General features: G+C 50.8%; 1 protein-coding gene across 5 annotated transcripts in view; it reads right to left on the minus strand.

Moving 5' to 3' along the window:
• TRPM4 (transient receptor potential cation channel subfamily M member 4) overlaps window positions 1-14323 on the minus strand; it is a 31629-nt gene extending 17306 nt beyond the window's left edge. For 2 of the 5 annotated variants that reach the window (XM_057493562.1, XM_036885653.2), the window contains exons 1-10: window positions 14171-14322; window positions 13800-13867; window positions 9860-10034; window positions 9331-9511; window positions 8991-9154; window positions 8646-8829; window positions 5206-5267; window positions 4905-5096; window positions 4463-4562; window positions 45-157 (exon numbers count right to left, since the gene is read on the minus strand). In XM_057493562.1, coding sequence (XP_057349545.1) covers window positions 45-157; window positions 4463-4562; window positions 4905-5096; window positions 5206-5267; window positions 8646-8829; window positions 8991-9154; window positions 9331-9511; window positions 9860-10034; window positions 13800-13867; window positions 14171-14194 — 1263 coding nt within the window. In that variant the 5' untranslated portion in view covers window positions 14195-14322. Of the gene's footprint in view, window positions 1-44; window positions 158-4462; window positions 4563-4904; window positions 5097-5205; window positions 5268-8645; window positions 8830-8990; window positions 9155-9330; window positions 9512-9859; window positions 10035-13799; window positions 13868-14170 lie in introns of all 5 variants that reach the window. The other 3 variants (XM_057493563.1, XM_036885655.2, XM_036885654.2) reach the window with 2 other exon arrangements.
• Between the last annotated feature and the right edge of the window lie 722 nt (window positions 14324-15045).

Here is a 15045-nt window from a genome sequence, read left to right on the forward strand (position 1 = left end):
TGCAACTCCTTGTCGTCCCCAGCTCCCAGGCCCTGACCCCTCACCCGCCACTGGATGTCCCCCCGGAAGAGTTCACTCTGGGCAATGTCCACGCGGTTCCAAGCCACGGCTAAACGCAACTCGTCCAGGTAGGCTGAGGCTTCAGAGCTCCCGCAGGCTGCAAAGGGAGGGGGCAGAGGTCAGGGGACTGCGATGCCTGAGGGAGAGCTCCTTCCCTTCCATATGGGACGCCTGACATTCACTCCTACAAAAGCGTCTGGGGATTTAAGAAATCAGGCTATTAGGGAGAAAGACAAACACCCTAGGATTTCACTTATTTGTGGAATAAAAAAAAGAATAGGAAAAACAAAATAGCAGGCGACTCATAGACACTGAGAAGTGACTGGTGGTTACATGGGCGACAAGTTGGGTTTGGTGGGCAGGGAAGGAGAAGGGGATAAAGAAGCACAAAAATTCTCAGTCATAATGTAAGTTGGTCACGGGGATGGTAGTACAGCCTGGAGAATACAGCCAGTGATTCTGTAACACCTCCCTCTGTGGACAGATAGTAACCGCACTAGTCGGGGTGAGGCATTAATAACATGGGTCACTGTTGAGCCCGTGTTGTATACTTGAAACCAATATAAGATTGTATATCAATGATACTTCAATAAAGAAACATCAGGCTATTACAAGCATAAGGTCATTTGGCTCAGGGGCAGAAGGGTTTAGAGCCCCCAGGAAGGAAAGGCATCATTTATTCACTTAACACCCACTGGGGAGGGTTCTGGACAAGCAGCGGGAGGGATGGAGGGAGAAACCGGATACAGTCCCTGTTCCTGAAGGGGCTCACTCTGGGGCGCCGCGTCCTGGAACCGCACAACTACACTCCGAAGCGAGCACAGAATGTGCCGGGGCCCTGGGGAGGCTACAATCTCAGGGGGAGGGGGTGACCCAAGGGCCCCTCCTAGGGAGGTCTTTTGATGGACGGGTGGGGTTTGGAGGCACATCTAAGGTGAGAAAAGAACCTTCAAGGCAGCAGGAGCAGCGGAACAAAGGCCTGGTGCAGGAAAACAGGATGTGAGAGCAATCGTGAGTCACTCGGTTTCCGGAAACTTAGGGTATTTGTGAGAAGAAAGAGGAGACCGTAGCAGAAAATGAGGTTGGAAAAAATCCAGACATTAGAGGGGCTCTGGAGGACCCCAGTGGTCAATAAAAAAAGCAAGAGGAAAAAAGGCCTTTAAATCTTGGATCCGGCAATTTCAGGGGTGTGAACATGTGCAGTCAGTGGGGCCTGGGAAGTCGGAAGCAGCCAGTGGCTCCAAGGAGGAGCACCGCAAAGCTGAGGCGCTGCTGGTCGCAGAGCCCCGACGCCATGGAGTGAGTTCTCCCTTCCGTCTCCACCTGCTCACATCTCTCTTCAAAGGGGGACTTTCATCTCACTTTGGTTGTTCCAAAACTTGGTGTGGCAGAACCAGGTAATCTAGAGGAGACGGGCAATGGGCCCTGCGGCAGGCAGACTTGGGTTCTGATCCCGGCTCCCCTAACACCACCTGCATGACTTCAGGTAAGCCACCGTGGGCACCTCAGTTTCCTCATCTGTAAAATGGGACTAGTGAGGCCACCCACGTTGCAGCGCTGTTATCTGTCCTCGCTGTAGGAAGAAGTTACGAGCTGGGAGGAATCCACAGCTTGACCAGCCCAACCTCCAAGGTTGAAGGCTGAGGAAACAGGTGCAGGCAGATGCAGGAACATGCCTAGGACCACAGAACTGACTACTTCTTTTCAAAACCCGGAAACAAATTCAGAGTGGGATTTTCTAAGATTCTGTGAATCTCCCCTACTTTCCTCATACTTTCAAGAGAAGGAAAGAAAAAAAAGATTTCTAAGATCTTGCTTTACATTCTGCTTTAACATGTCACCCCTTATCCCCTGGACCTCCCCCCACCAGGCCCTCACGCTCACCATGCGCCATAATGAGCTCAGCCTCCTTCCCCAAAACCCGCCTTCCCTTGGGTCCCCATCTCAGGGACGTCTCCTTTGTCACCTACCTCGTCAGTGACAGACCCCGGGTGCTGTCCTCGCCCTTTCCTAACCTTCACGTCCCACAGCTCCTCAGTCCCCAAGTCCCGCCTCTCTCTGCCCAGCCTCCTTACAGTCCCCAGGCCCCGCCCTGCCGCAGCCTGTCCCATCACTGCCACTGCAGCCCTTTCTCTTTCCTCTCGGGTTCTCTCTCCTCTAGTTCCCCCCTGCCTGACCCCGAGGCTCCCTGTGTACACAGAGCTAGCCCTCCAGTGCCTGTCCCAGCAAAGTCCCAGGGGATCTGGTCCTGCCCACCTCATTCCCTGGCCCTTTCTGCAACGCTCCCTGCATGCTGTCCACATGGGCCTCTTGTCCCCCTCAAAAGGTGCCCCGTGCAGCGGGCTTGAGAAGCGGACAGACCGGAATTAAAAGCCTGACCCCTGTTCCTTGTGTGACCTTGGGCAGGTCATTTCCCCCCACTCTGAGCCTCAGTTTCTCCATCTGCAAAATTGGGACGACAATCCTCGCAGTCAGGGATGGAGGACCGAGGCAGAAACATACACCGAGCGCCCTACACAGTGCCTGACTCATACCAGGCTCCTAAGGAGCATTCATCCCTCTCTGTCAACATAGAAAGATATTGCCCTCCCCCATTCCTTCTTCGCCTGCTGCAACCCCATCCTTGCTATCACCGAGCCTGCTGGCCATCTCCAATTTCCCCGGCCTTGTGATCCCTTCTCCACTTCCGCAGGGAATGGACTTCAGTTCCATCCCTTCAAACCCCACCTTACAGAGCTGCTGTGTTTTTCTCGCAGGCTGGTGTGTTAACTTATGTACAGTGAATCAGACTTGCCCACTATCATTCTCTGTTTAAGAATGTGTCTGCACAAGAAACAGGCTCTCAGTAAGAACAGGTCCCATTTACTGCCTCCACCCCACCACCTGACCTGCCCGGAGACCAGGCACAGCTCATAAGCTGCCTCTGAGGCTTACAATGCTCCTGCAATATTATCTCCATTCTTCAGAAAAGAGACTGAGGCTCAGAGAGGGGAAGTCTCTTTCTCAGGGTCAACACAGCAAGGGAGGGACCGAGGTGATATTAAAATTCAGCTTTATCAGATACCAAGGTCAAAAGGAAATGCTCTTCCTGCCACACGACAGCATGTGATGGACACAACTGGGGTGGGGAGCAGGGACTGAGAATGCATTTATAAACTGATACTCTGCCTCTTGGGAGTGTTTTTTTAATCAAAGTAGGTGTTTTCCCTGTAAAACTCTTCTGACACCAAAAATGATCCTTCCCACCCTCACCCCACAGAACCCTCTTCGCCACTAATTTACCCCACCTCCCCATCTTACTAAGTCAAAACTACTGGCTCTTCAGAGCCTGATTTAAATATCACCTCCTCCTGGAATATTCTCCCCTGACAGCGGTTGCTCCCCATGCTTCTGTCTTAAAATTTACTTAAGCTTGTGTCCAAACAACCTTAGTAGGATCTAGGGTTCTTGAGAGAACGAAATAGGTTAACTTTAATCTCTGGAGCCTAGGATGATGTTGAATGAATAAATGAGCCCTACCCCAGGGGTCATTCTGCTCCCTACCTTGGTTTCTGTTCATCCTTCTAGTGAACTATCAGGAGTCCCTCACTGACAGGTAGCACTCTGGTTCACCTCTGACTTGCTCACCCCCAGTGCTTAAAATATATTAGAGGCAAGTAGGAAGAGAAGAAAGGACAAATGGGTGGATAGATGGAAGATGGATGACGGGTAGGTGGGTGGATGAATGGAAGAATGAAGGGAGGAATAATGGGTAGATGGAAAGAGCAATGCACATATGGGTGGATGGATGGATGGACACAAGGATGGATGGATGGAAGGATGGATGGATGGATGGATGGATGGATGGAAGGATGGATGGATGGATGGATGGATGGAAGGATGGAAGGATGGATGGATGCAAGGATGGAAGGATGGATGGATGGATGGATGGAAGGATGGAAGGATGGATGGATGGATGGATGGATGGATGGATGGATGGAAGGATGGATGGATGGATGGAAGGTTGGATGGATGGAAGGATGGTTAGATGGAAGGATGGAAGGATGGAAGGATGGATAGACGGATGGAAGGATGGTTGGATGGAAGGATGGATGGATGGATGGATGGATGGAAGGATGGATGGATGCAAGGATGGATGCAAGGATGGATGAATGGATGGATGGATGGATCCAACAGAAAGAAAACAATATTGGAACATAATGAAAGTCTTGGGAAAAATGTCCAAATGTCCAAAAAGCACCACGTGAAGCCCCCAACAAATACCCAAAAGGGGGATGGCAAAAGGGAAGGGCTAAGACGGGGCACAACCTGAGATTACAGAGGATGGATAGAAAGCCCAGGCCGGGAAACGTGCCTAAAGATGAGCTGAGTGAGGGGGAGAATTTGGGAGTCCAGGTCTTACCCTTGACAAGGGCCTTCAAAATGATGGTCTCAAATTCCTCAGGGCCATCGTCAGATGTATAAACCGTCAGCAGCTCCTTCCGGGTCATGATCCTCTCCACCTGCAGAAAACCAAATTCTGCATCCCTGGCCCAGCTCCACCTGGACCTTGTTCACAGCAACACAGCAGACCATTCCCTCCAGGACTTAGTGGTCCAGGTGCTCAGCACCTTCCACCGCCCGGAACCTAGGAACCCAGGCCCCTAGGCCTCTCCTCTCTCAGAGTCAGGAGTCCAGACCCCCAGCCCTTTCTCCTGCAAATCCACAAGTCTGGACCCCCATTCCTCTCTTCCCTTGGATCCAGGACTCCGAGTCCTCAGCACCCTAATCTCTCAAGACCCAGGAACCCAGGGCCCCATCTCCTCGCCATCTCAGTATCCAGAGTTGGGCCCCCAGCGTCATACCTGGGCCTGCAGGGCTTCCGGGTCCCCTTTGGGGAAGAAACGCCTGATCTGATCTTGGGCTTTCCCTCTCCTGCTTCCCCCTCCCCCCGGAGCCAGAGTGTCTTCCAGGATCTCTGCCAGGCAGTCCGCAGCTCCCCCAGACCCGGCCACCAGGAGGCAGGGGAGCTGAGCCTTGGTGGCATTCTCTACCCGCTGCAGGATAAAGGGAGGAGTCAGGTCAGGGAAGGCCGGTGTTCACTCCCTCTAGGGTCCACATCCCCAGCCCCTCCTCCCTTAGACCCAGCCGTCCGGACCCCTATACCTTCAGCATCTTCTCATCACCATCGATCAGGAGGAGGAGGACAGGGATGTCAATTCCAGTCCCTGAGGGGAGAAGAGAGCTGGGGGCTAGGTCACCTCCCATCAGCCTTTGCCAGGGAAGGGAGAGAACATTTCCCAGGAGTCCCTGGGGCAAACACTGGCTTGTTCTAATTCTCTGTCCTGAGGCTCTGGGAATTGTCACGTCTCCGAGCACGCTGGGAGGGGCCAGATTTCCAAGACAGTAATGCTCAACTTCCCAAGGGAGGAGGAGGCTGGGAGCCCGGGCGCCTGGGTTCCTGCATGAGGCAGGTATTTATGGCATGAGTCAATCCTATAATTGATTAACCACCCAGGAGACAGGAGAAAATGAAAGTTCAAACAGAATGAAGGAACTAAGGAATAAAAAGGACTATCCAAACACAATAAAGGTATTTACCAAAGCCCAATAGCAAAAATCATATAAAGTCATTTTCTACTAACTCTGTTCCCATTAAGTAAGAAACGATGCTATTCACACTCATCCAGGAGTTTCATGCTAACATAATGATGCACGAAAACTAATTAACTGAAGGGAAAACCGGTATTTTTTTAAACTGGAGGAGACAAATGTATCTATTTGAAGAAAACATGATTTATATTCTCAGAAATTTGGAGCGACTCCACTCAAAATAAGTAAATATTAATAAGGGAATTTGGTGAGAGGACTGATACAAGAAAAATACACAAAAATCAAAAACTTTTCTCCAAACTAGTAATAATATGGATTTTATCCATGTTTGCATACAAATGATACAATACTTGGGAATTAATTCATCCAGAAAAATTTGAGGTTTTCATGAGAAAATTGACAGACTTTATTTAAGGACAAGGCTAGAATAAATGGAAAACATTAATACCTTGTTGGTGTGTCATAAAGCAACACATAAATTCCAGGCAGCTCAGGGAAAGAAAGGGCATAGGAGGAGTTTGGAAATGTTTTCCTTTTTTTTTTTTTTTCCAAATGAAACAAAATAATTTAAAAATTAATATAAAAGAATAATTATCAGAGAAGAGCTAAGAAGTTTTTGAGAAAGGACAGTGGGGTAGGACTTTCCCTAATTACATTCAAATGTCCTTAAACTGCTGTAATCAAAACATAGTTTTGGCACAGGGATAGATGGAAGGAGAGGAGAGAAAAAGGTTGAGAAACAGATTTCAGTGTATAAAGGAACTGAAATATAACTGATGTGGCACTTCAATCCACCTGGGAAAAGACAATTTATTAAATGGTCAAGAAGGACACAGGTCTTTCCATTTGGAAGAAATGCAGACTCCCTACCTTAAAACATGTAAAAAAATCATTTCCAGATAGAATAAACATTTAAATATAAAAATATAATATGTTAAAAAGAAGACTTAGAATATTTGTATGGCATTGAGTGGGGTGGACTTTTCTTAAAAAAACATGAAACTAAGGGTCTATATAAGAAGCAAGAAATATATCTAACTACATACAAATGCTAGACTTTTTATGGAAACAGACATCATAACAAAAGTATCTTTTAAACATTTTACACTACATCTAACAGTTAAAGCATTACTATAGACAGGATAAAAAGAATTCCTACAAAAAGATAAGATAGGAATAACCTTGCTGAAATATTTGCAAAAGATATGAACAGACAATTCAGAAATGAGGAAATCTGACTGGTCAATAAAATATGTCTTTATTTTTTAATAGTAGTTAGATAAAGTAAAAGCGAGGTATCACTTTTACCCATCAGATTGGCCAAATTTAAAGCAAGAATATCCAGAGCAGGTTGAGACTGGATGGGAAAGGACATTCTCACACATTCTTGATAAGAGTGAAAATTGGCACAAAAATTTTAGAAAGTTATCTAGTACTCTCTGTTAATATACACACACACAGCAAAATCACTTGGGGAAACTACTGTATAGAATTTAAAACTCCTGTACATAATTATGGTTGTCCAACAAAGATATTTAATGCCAAACACTGGTAACATTTTTAAGTATCCATCAATTGAGAAAATTCAAAACAAGAGGTGGTATACCCATTACCAAGGTATATCATGCAACTGTTACTAGGAGATGCAAGCTAGAGAAGTTTGGGATGATTATAAACAAATGTAATATGTATATGTATAGTATAAAACAGAAAGACAGCAATACCATATAGGTGGAAATAATAATTCATAGGATTTTATAAGCATAGAGAAAGGTATAAAAGGATAAACTCCAAATTGTATAACACTGATTACCCCAGTAGAGGAGGGGGTGGGACCTGGGAAGGGAAGAGAATTCATTTTTTCTTTATATACCTTCATATGGTTTTACTTGTTGTAATTAGTACATATTAAAACTGCCATAATATATTATGCTGAGGGAAAGAAGCCAGTCTCAAAAGGTCATGTATTATATTATTCCATTTATATAACCTCCTGGAAAAGCAAAAACTAGAGCAGCAAGAAGACCCGTGGTTGCCAGGAGTTGGGTACAAAAGGAACGCCTTCAGGGTGACAGAATGGGTCTCTGTCCTGATGGGGGAAGTGGTCACATGAATCTATAATCATAGAACTATGTCCCCCAAAAAGTCAGTTTCACTGTATGGTAATTTAAAAAAATGAGATTAAAGTTGCCAAAAAGCTAAGTAAAATTGAAGAATTAAGTGGCTACTTTTAAAAATACAGAAACTGTTTACAAAGAAGCAGCTTTTGGTTTAGTTGACTTTCTCCACTGCACGTTTGTTTTTATTTTATGGATTTCTGCCCTTGTCTTTATTATTTCTTTGCATCCACTTTCCCTAAATTTGATTTGATATTCTGTTTCCAGATTGTTTTCTAATGGGAGGCTTAAATTACAGATTTTCAGCCTTTCTTCCCTTTTTTTTTTGGTAATATGCATTGAAGTCTACACATTTCCCTCGGGATATTGCTTTGGCTGCATCCCAGAAACATTGGTGTGTCGTATATGTCTTAACACTCAGTTCAGAATAGTTTTTAGCTTCTTTTCTTTCTTCTTTGACCCATAGGTATTCACAGACGAAAAAGCACACAACTATATGTATGAATCTCACAAAAATAATTCGAATAGAGAAAGCCAGGCTCAGAAACATGCAGACGGTAGGATTCTATTGATATGACACACAAACGGGGTCAGAATTACTCTATGTTGGTACATGCAGGATAAGGGTGCAGCAGGAGGCTTCTGGGGGCTGTACTATTGTTTCTTGATCTGGGTGCTGCTTGCATGAGCAGATTCAGTTTGCTAAAAATGCATCAAGTAGTCTCCTGTCCATTTTAGATTTCCAGATAAAGATTTTTTAAAACACAGCAAATGACGGGAGAAGGCCCTTGACCAAAGGGCACTCCTCCTTGCCCCACTCCCCAAAATTCGCCGAGAGCAGCCCACTGGGACCTGGGCCTGGAAGAAGCCACTCACCTCCCACGCCGGTCTTCTGCTGAGCGATGTGGGACTCGAAGCTCAAACGGAAGCGGTTCTCGCCGCCCAGGCAGCCGTGCGTGCCGTCGTCCACCAGGAAAAAGGCTGAGTAGTTGTAGTCGAGCGGAAACTGGACCCCGTCCTCGGGGTCACCACGCCACGGGTACCTCGCAGGGAATGAGCCCTGGGGGACAAGCGGCCCGACCAGGAGTGTTTCCATCAGGGCCAGGAGGGCGGACACCAGTCACTCACCCAGACCCAGGATCCTGACCCCCCGCGCCCTCCTCCCTGAGACCCAGGACCCACAGCCCCCAGGCCCTCCTTTTCCAGGACCCTGGGTCCCACCTTGGGGTTGGTGAGGGCCTTTCTATTCCGAACCACACCCCAGGGGGCCACGCCCATGGCCACCACCTTGGTGCCCCCAGTGCTGGCTGTTTGGTGGTCCCGCACAGCTGCACCAACATGCCGGCCAATGCCCCTGTGCAGCCCCCCGGTGACGATCCAGGCCCCTACACAGAGACGGAGAGAGTGCTGGTTAGGCCCAGAGACACACAGGGCTGTAGAGACAGAGAACGGAGAGTGAGACAAGGACCCACATGCAGGGCCGGGAGAGAGCGTCCCAGAGAAATGCGGAGGAGGGGCGGTCGCCCGGGCCCAGAAGGCGCAGCCTCCCCACTTCAGTCACCTGTGCTCTGGGCAGCCCGCACCAGCCCTCGTCGCAACAGGTCCTGCAGCCAGGTCTGGAGAATGGGGTCCCCCGAACCCCCCAACACTGACACCACCAGGTTCGGGGCCCGGAAGCCCCATGTGCGCGTGACCAGATTATAAACTGTAGCTGGATCCGTGCGGTCAGAGAGTCGGAGGAACTGTGGACACACAGGTGGAGGGGACACGGGGAAGGGGATGGAGACAAAGAAGGGGACAGAGACACAGGGAGAAAGGGAGAGACAGAGAAAGGGACAGAGACACAGATCCGGAGACAGGTGAGGTCAGAGACCCAGGGGGAAGAGACAGGAACCCGGAGAGAGAGGGACAGACTTAGAGAAGACAGACAGGGGTGGAGGGCAGAGAGATCCAGGGAGAGGTAAGGATGGGGATGGGCAAGTGGGGAGACACAGCGTTCAGCTGGGGCGCCCCCAGACTGTGGCTCTGGCAGTCCGAGGCATGCAGTCCCGCTCACAGACCCTGGCCCTGCCCAGACATGCAGGCCTCACATTGCTGGCCTTATGGCCAACGCCCACGAAGTCCACGTCCCCGTACGCATCAGTGGGCTTCTCCGTGGTGTGCAAGTCACTGTCCCACACGGTCACCACGGCTGCCCCGAATGCATCCTCTACAGCCACTGATGGGTGCTCACTGCGAGGACGGCCACACTGGCACAAGGTCCCTCTGGTGGGGAGAAGGAGGAGCATGAACCCCCGCCCCCAGCATCCTGTGTTAGGGCCACACTTCTGCACGGCCCTCAGAGGCAGTCACAGTCCATGCTGCCCCTGGCACCACCCCACCCTGGCTACAGTGGGAGCACCACCAGTCTCCTTGCCCACCGGAAGGAAGCGTGGTGGTCCCAGGAAGCCTGAGCAGGGAGGCCTACAGGGCCCACCCTCATGTTGCCAGCAGGGCCTGCAATGGAAAAGCACAGGGGGCCATCAAGGGGTGTCCTCACTGCCCCCAATCCAAACAGATGATATTTATCATGAAAAGGAAAAGCCAGAGTGATTCAGAGAGTGCTGGGGGCACCCAGAGGGGAAGGCAGCTGTGTGACTTTGGGCAAGTGGCTTCCCCTCTCTGAGCCTAAATTTCCCCCCCAAATGAAAGACAGTGGCACAGCCTACTTCACATAACTATGAGGAGCCAACGAAATAATGCAATGTTTCCTGAAATGAGGGTGCATGCCAGACCCAGATAACCGTGAACTCCACGCGGAGCTTTAAATAACCTTGCATAACACAGTGAGAAAGTCATTCCTTTTTTGTTCTCCTGTTAAGGAGAGAGGCTCAGCTGGGTGCTGGAACATCTGTAACGCCTAATTCTTTGCTACTTTTTTTTTTTTTTAACAGAGAAAAGCAGGCCTTAGGCTCAGAAAACTGGACTGGCAGTAACACCCAGTTACACAGGTAAAAATCCCTATTTGCTTTCACTGTAACTGTTTTTCATGGCTTGTTTTTTTCCTTTTGTGACAAATGGAATAGGTCCCATTTATGATGAGCATACATGAGACTTTTTTTTACCTTAAATAAATGTACAAGTATTCCTTGCTATCTAAATGCAACTGGCACCTGAGTTTTAAAAAGCAAGCAACACGGGTTCCGGGAATAAGGGATTTATTTGAAACTATTTCTTAATCTTTGGCCCTTGATTCCTGAAGGGATTCGGATCCTGGAGGGGGGACACACATTTATGTAAATGGAGTTAGCCTCGACTTAAGGATCGGTTGTCAAGAATGCCACGGTGGTCCAAGGATTTGGCAAATGCTGTGAAGACACTAAAAGAATGATCTGATCACACACAGGATGAAGAGAATACGCTCAGCCCTGCTCCTGGCAGAATGAGAACCACAGTGAAGGACACCCCCTTCCTTCCTCCTGAGCCTACCTCAAGAGTCCTGGTGTGCTTCAGTTTACCCACTTGATCCTTTCCTCCATCCCAACCCCCTCCCTGTATCCCCTACTTCCCACTAGCCCTTCCTGCAAAACTTCTTCATAGAATGTTCCAGAACTTTATCCAATATGGTAGCCCCTAGCCACATGGGGCATTTTATATTCAAATAAATTAAAATCAAATACAGTGAAAAATTCAGTTCCTCCATCATTCTGGCCATATTTCAAGTTCCTGGGAGCCACGTGTGGTCAGTGGCTGCCGTGTTGGATATGGATATAGAGCATTTCCTCCACTGCAGAAAGTTCTGGTGGACGGAACCCAGACCCCCCCTCAGTACTTCTCGCCTCCTCCCCTGCTTCCTCAATGTGGGCCCTGAGACCGAAAAGATCAGCCATGACCTGCGCATCCCAAATTCCACGGCCGCTTTCAGGTCTTATATGATTCTATCACAAAGTGGCACTGGTCACAGCTGAAAGGCTCCAGTTCTAGAAAATCATTTCCTCGGCAGAGCCCACCTGCCCACTCGGCCGCTCTCTCCCTGCCTCATCAGGGGCTTTCTCTCCCTCTGAGCCTCTCCCGAGTGTCGAGTGTCGGTGCTCCCAGAGCCAGGACCGCGGGGCCTCTCCTCAGGGGTCTCCAACTCGATGCCCCCAGGGGCGAAGCAAGTGACTTACAGGAAAGAAGGAGCAGGTGGAAAAGAATGGGTGTGCCACACGCTATGGCAACTTAAGGAGGCATGTTTGCTGTGAAGCACTGAGAATGGGTTTAAAAAAAAAAAATCAGTCATGGAAATGCCAGTTTGCAACCTCCCCAACTACACATTTTTCCCCCATGACATCTGGGCTCATTCCACAGTTTGTTACCATCCACAGCTAAGACTCCAGTTCTGGACGGAAGTCCCAGACCTTTCCCTGAGTCCCAGACCCAAGCTGGCAACGCCCCCTGGTTCTCAGGGGTCCTCTGACCCAGCAAGTCCCCCACTTTGCTCTGTAACATTTCCCACACCTGCTCATCCTCTTGGGCTCCCCACCTCGGGCACAACCCTGCTGTCTCCCAGGCCCCAGATCAGATGTCCAGGAGCTGTCCTCCCCCCCCATTCCCCAAATGCATCAGTCTGCAAGCTCCAGCCCATTCCCCCCACCATGTCCCCACAGCCCTGGCCCAGCTGGGTCTCTTCCCCTCTCATCTGGGCCCTCACCCAGCCTCCTCCCCAGTTTCCCGAACTCCTATTCATCCTCACACAGCCCCCAGAGCGTCTTTCCATGCCTAGAGCTGACCCCGCCCCTCCTGTGGCTCCCCAGCACCCCAGGACAAGGTCCAGCCTGTCAGAGTGCCGTCTTGAGGCCCTGTGAGGTCTGGCCCTGCTCTCTCTCAACAGTGCTCTCTGCACCCTGAACTTTGCTCCATCTTCTGCCACACCACACTGTCAATAAGGGGCACCTTGCACATGCTGTGCCCGCTCCTGGAATCACTTTCCACACTCCTCTCTCCAGCCTGCCTTCAACCGTCAAACTCCAAGTGGTCCTTCAAATGTCCTCTCACTGGCTTTTCCTCCTCCAGAAGCCATTAGTGACACCCTGGGTCGCCTCCCCAGCCCTAGCCAGACACCCACTCACTCCCACAGGGCCCAGTGAGAGACTTCACGGCTCCCATCTCCTTGCCTTACAAATCATCATCCCTGCAGACCTGAGCTTCCCAAACTTTTTTGACCACATTCCCCATCACTAAAAAGGTTTTGAAGACTCACCCCCAATAATGTGTATCTGTTTGTTTATGCATAATTGTAAGCCATACTGCACTAACATTCATAACGAAAGCCAGGACCCGCTTGAGAGACCCTCACTGAAGACCAGGATTACTCCTCGAGGGTAGCAAACCCCCAACCTAGCTCATGTGGTGTTCCTGGCCACCCAGCACAAGTCCAGGGCCTTCACACAACAGTAATTGCTATCTTCGGGTGGGAATTGTGGTAATTTCCCTGGGATTCTAGGTGCTGGGCACTGTTCCAGGAAATATCATAAGCATTAACTTGTTTAATTTGGTATAACCCCAGGAGGTAGGGCCTGTTTTTATGCCCAGATGGTAGATGAGGCCCCAAGAGGTGAAATGATTTACCCAAAGCCACACAGCATGTGTCCCAGGTGAAATCTGAACCCAGCAGGGCCTGTGCTCCTAAAAATTATGCTCCTTTGGGGGAGCTGAGTGAAGATCTCATAGGTGAATGAATGAATGAATGAATGATGAATGAATGAAACAGCAACAAGAGAAAGATAGAAACTGAGGAAAGGAGACAGAGACACAAGGCAAAGACGCAGGAAGGAAAGAATCAGACCGAGTCCTGGGGCTTTAACGCTGACCCTGAGCCAGAGGGTGGGAAACTGGAAGCATCCGCACAGACCCAAATCCTCCCGAGGGCGCGTGCCACCAGGGAACGCCCTTGGGAGTGTCCGCAGGAACACCGTAGGGGAAGGGGAGGGGCCAAGGGCCGGGTCTGTGGTGGGCGGGGCCAGCGGACCTCGGGCGCTCCGGGGTCGGTCCCCGGGGCGAACTCCTCACCCCGGATCTGTGGGGTCAACGATGAACGTCGTGCACGTCTTCTTCTTGAAGATCTTGGGGATCCAGCTCTGGGAACAGGAACAAGGGATCGGGGGTTCCAGTTCAGTCCTATGGGACACGGAGTCACCCACCCCACGCCCTACCCCGGGACCCAGGAGTCCGGGACCCCCGAGCCCTCCTCTCCTATCCTCAGAGGTCTCGACCCCTATCAACCCCTTCCCACCGCCCCAAAGGCCCCAGGATTCCGCGTCCCGCAGCCCCCTCCTTTCTCTGACCGGGAATCTGGGTCTCCAGCGACCTCCTCTCTGCGAACCAGGAGGCCAGGGCCCCAGCTCCCAGTTCCTTCAGACCCGGGGGCCCGGCCGCTGTACCTGCTCCTTCTCCGGGCCCACCATGCCGCCGCAGCTGCCGCAACCTACAGAGGTCCCTACATTCGCCCCGCCAGCCCTGGTTCCAGACCCGCCCGGGACAAACCGGCTCCGCCACTTTCCGGCGCAGCCTGGGGCGGGGCGAAGTCTGGGGGGCGGGGAGTCGCGGAGACGCAGGGCAGGAGGCGGGGCAGGGGCCGGACAGGTCTGCCCGACAGAGACCCGGAGAGCGACATGCACCCGGAGGGAGGCGGACTGGGACCCAGGGGCAGAAGGAGAGAGACCAGAAAGAGGGACAGAGACCAAAGAGAAGGGGCAGAGACCTAGGACGCGTGGGACAGAGACTCAGAGAGGGACAGAGATCCAGAAAGGGGAGGACAGGGACCCAGAGAGAAGGGACAGGGACTCAGAGAGGGACAGAGATCCAGCGAGGGGGGACAGGGACCGCGGGGGAGACTCACAAAGGGGGATGACAGACATGGGAGAAGGTGGCCTCTGACCCTGAGTGGAGGACACAAAGACTTAGGTGGAATGCACAGAATCAGAAAGGGGGGGACAGAGAACTTGGTGGGGCAGTACACTGACCCAGAGAGAGACAAAGACTCGGGTGAGGAGCAGACACTCAGAGGGAGACGGGGAGACAGAAGCCCAAGAGTGACAGGGGGACAGAACGCTTGGGAGGAGGGATAGAGATTCTGAGAGAGTGGGTGACAGAAACCTCAAGAGAGGGAGACTACTAAAGAGGGATGCGTGGTGACAGGCTGAGGAGTGGGCGACACTGACACCCAGATAGGCGGGCCACGTGTCCCCTGCCACCTCTCTCTGACAGGGACAGCTGCGGCTGCTGCGTAATCTGAGTCCCCCATCCCCCTCACCGT

The sequence above is a fragment of the Manis pentadactyla genome, chromosome 15 (assembly GCF_030020395.1).
Source record: "Manis pentadactyla isolate mManPen7 chromosome 15, mManPen7.hap1, whole genome shotgun sequence".
Classification (NCBI taxonomy): Eukaryota; Metazoa; Chordata; class Mammalia; order Pholidota; family Manidae; genus Manis; species Manis pentadactyla.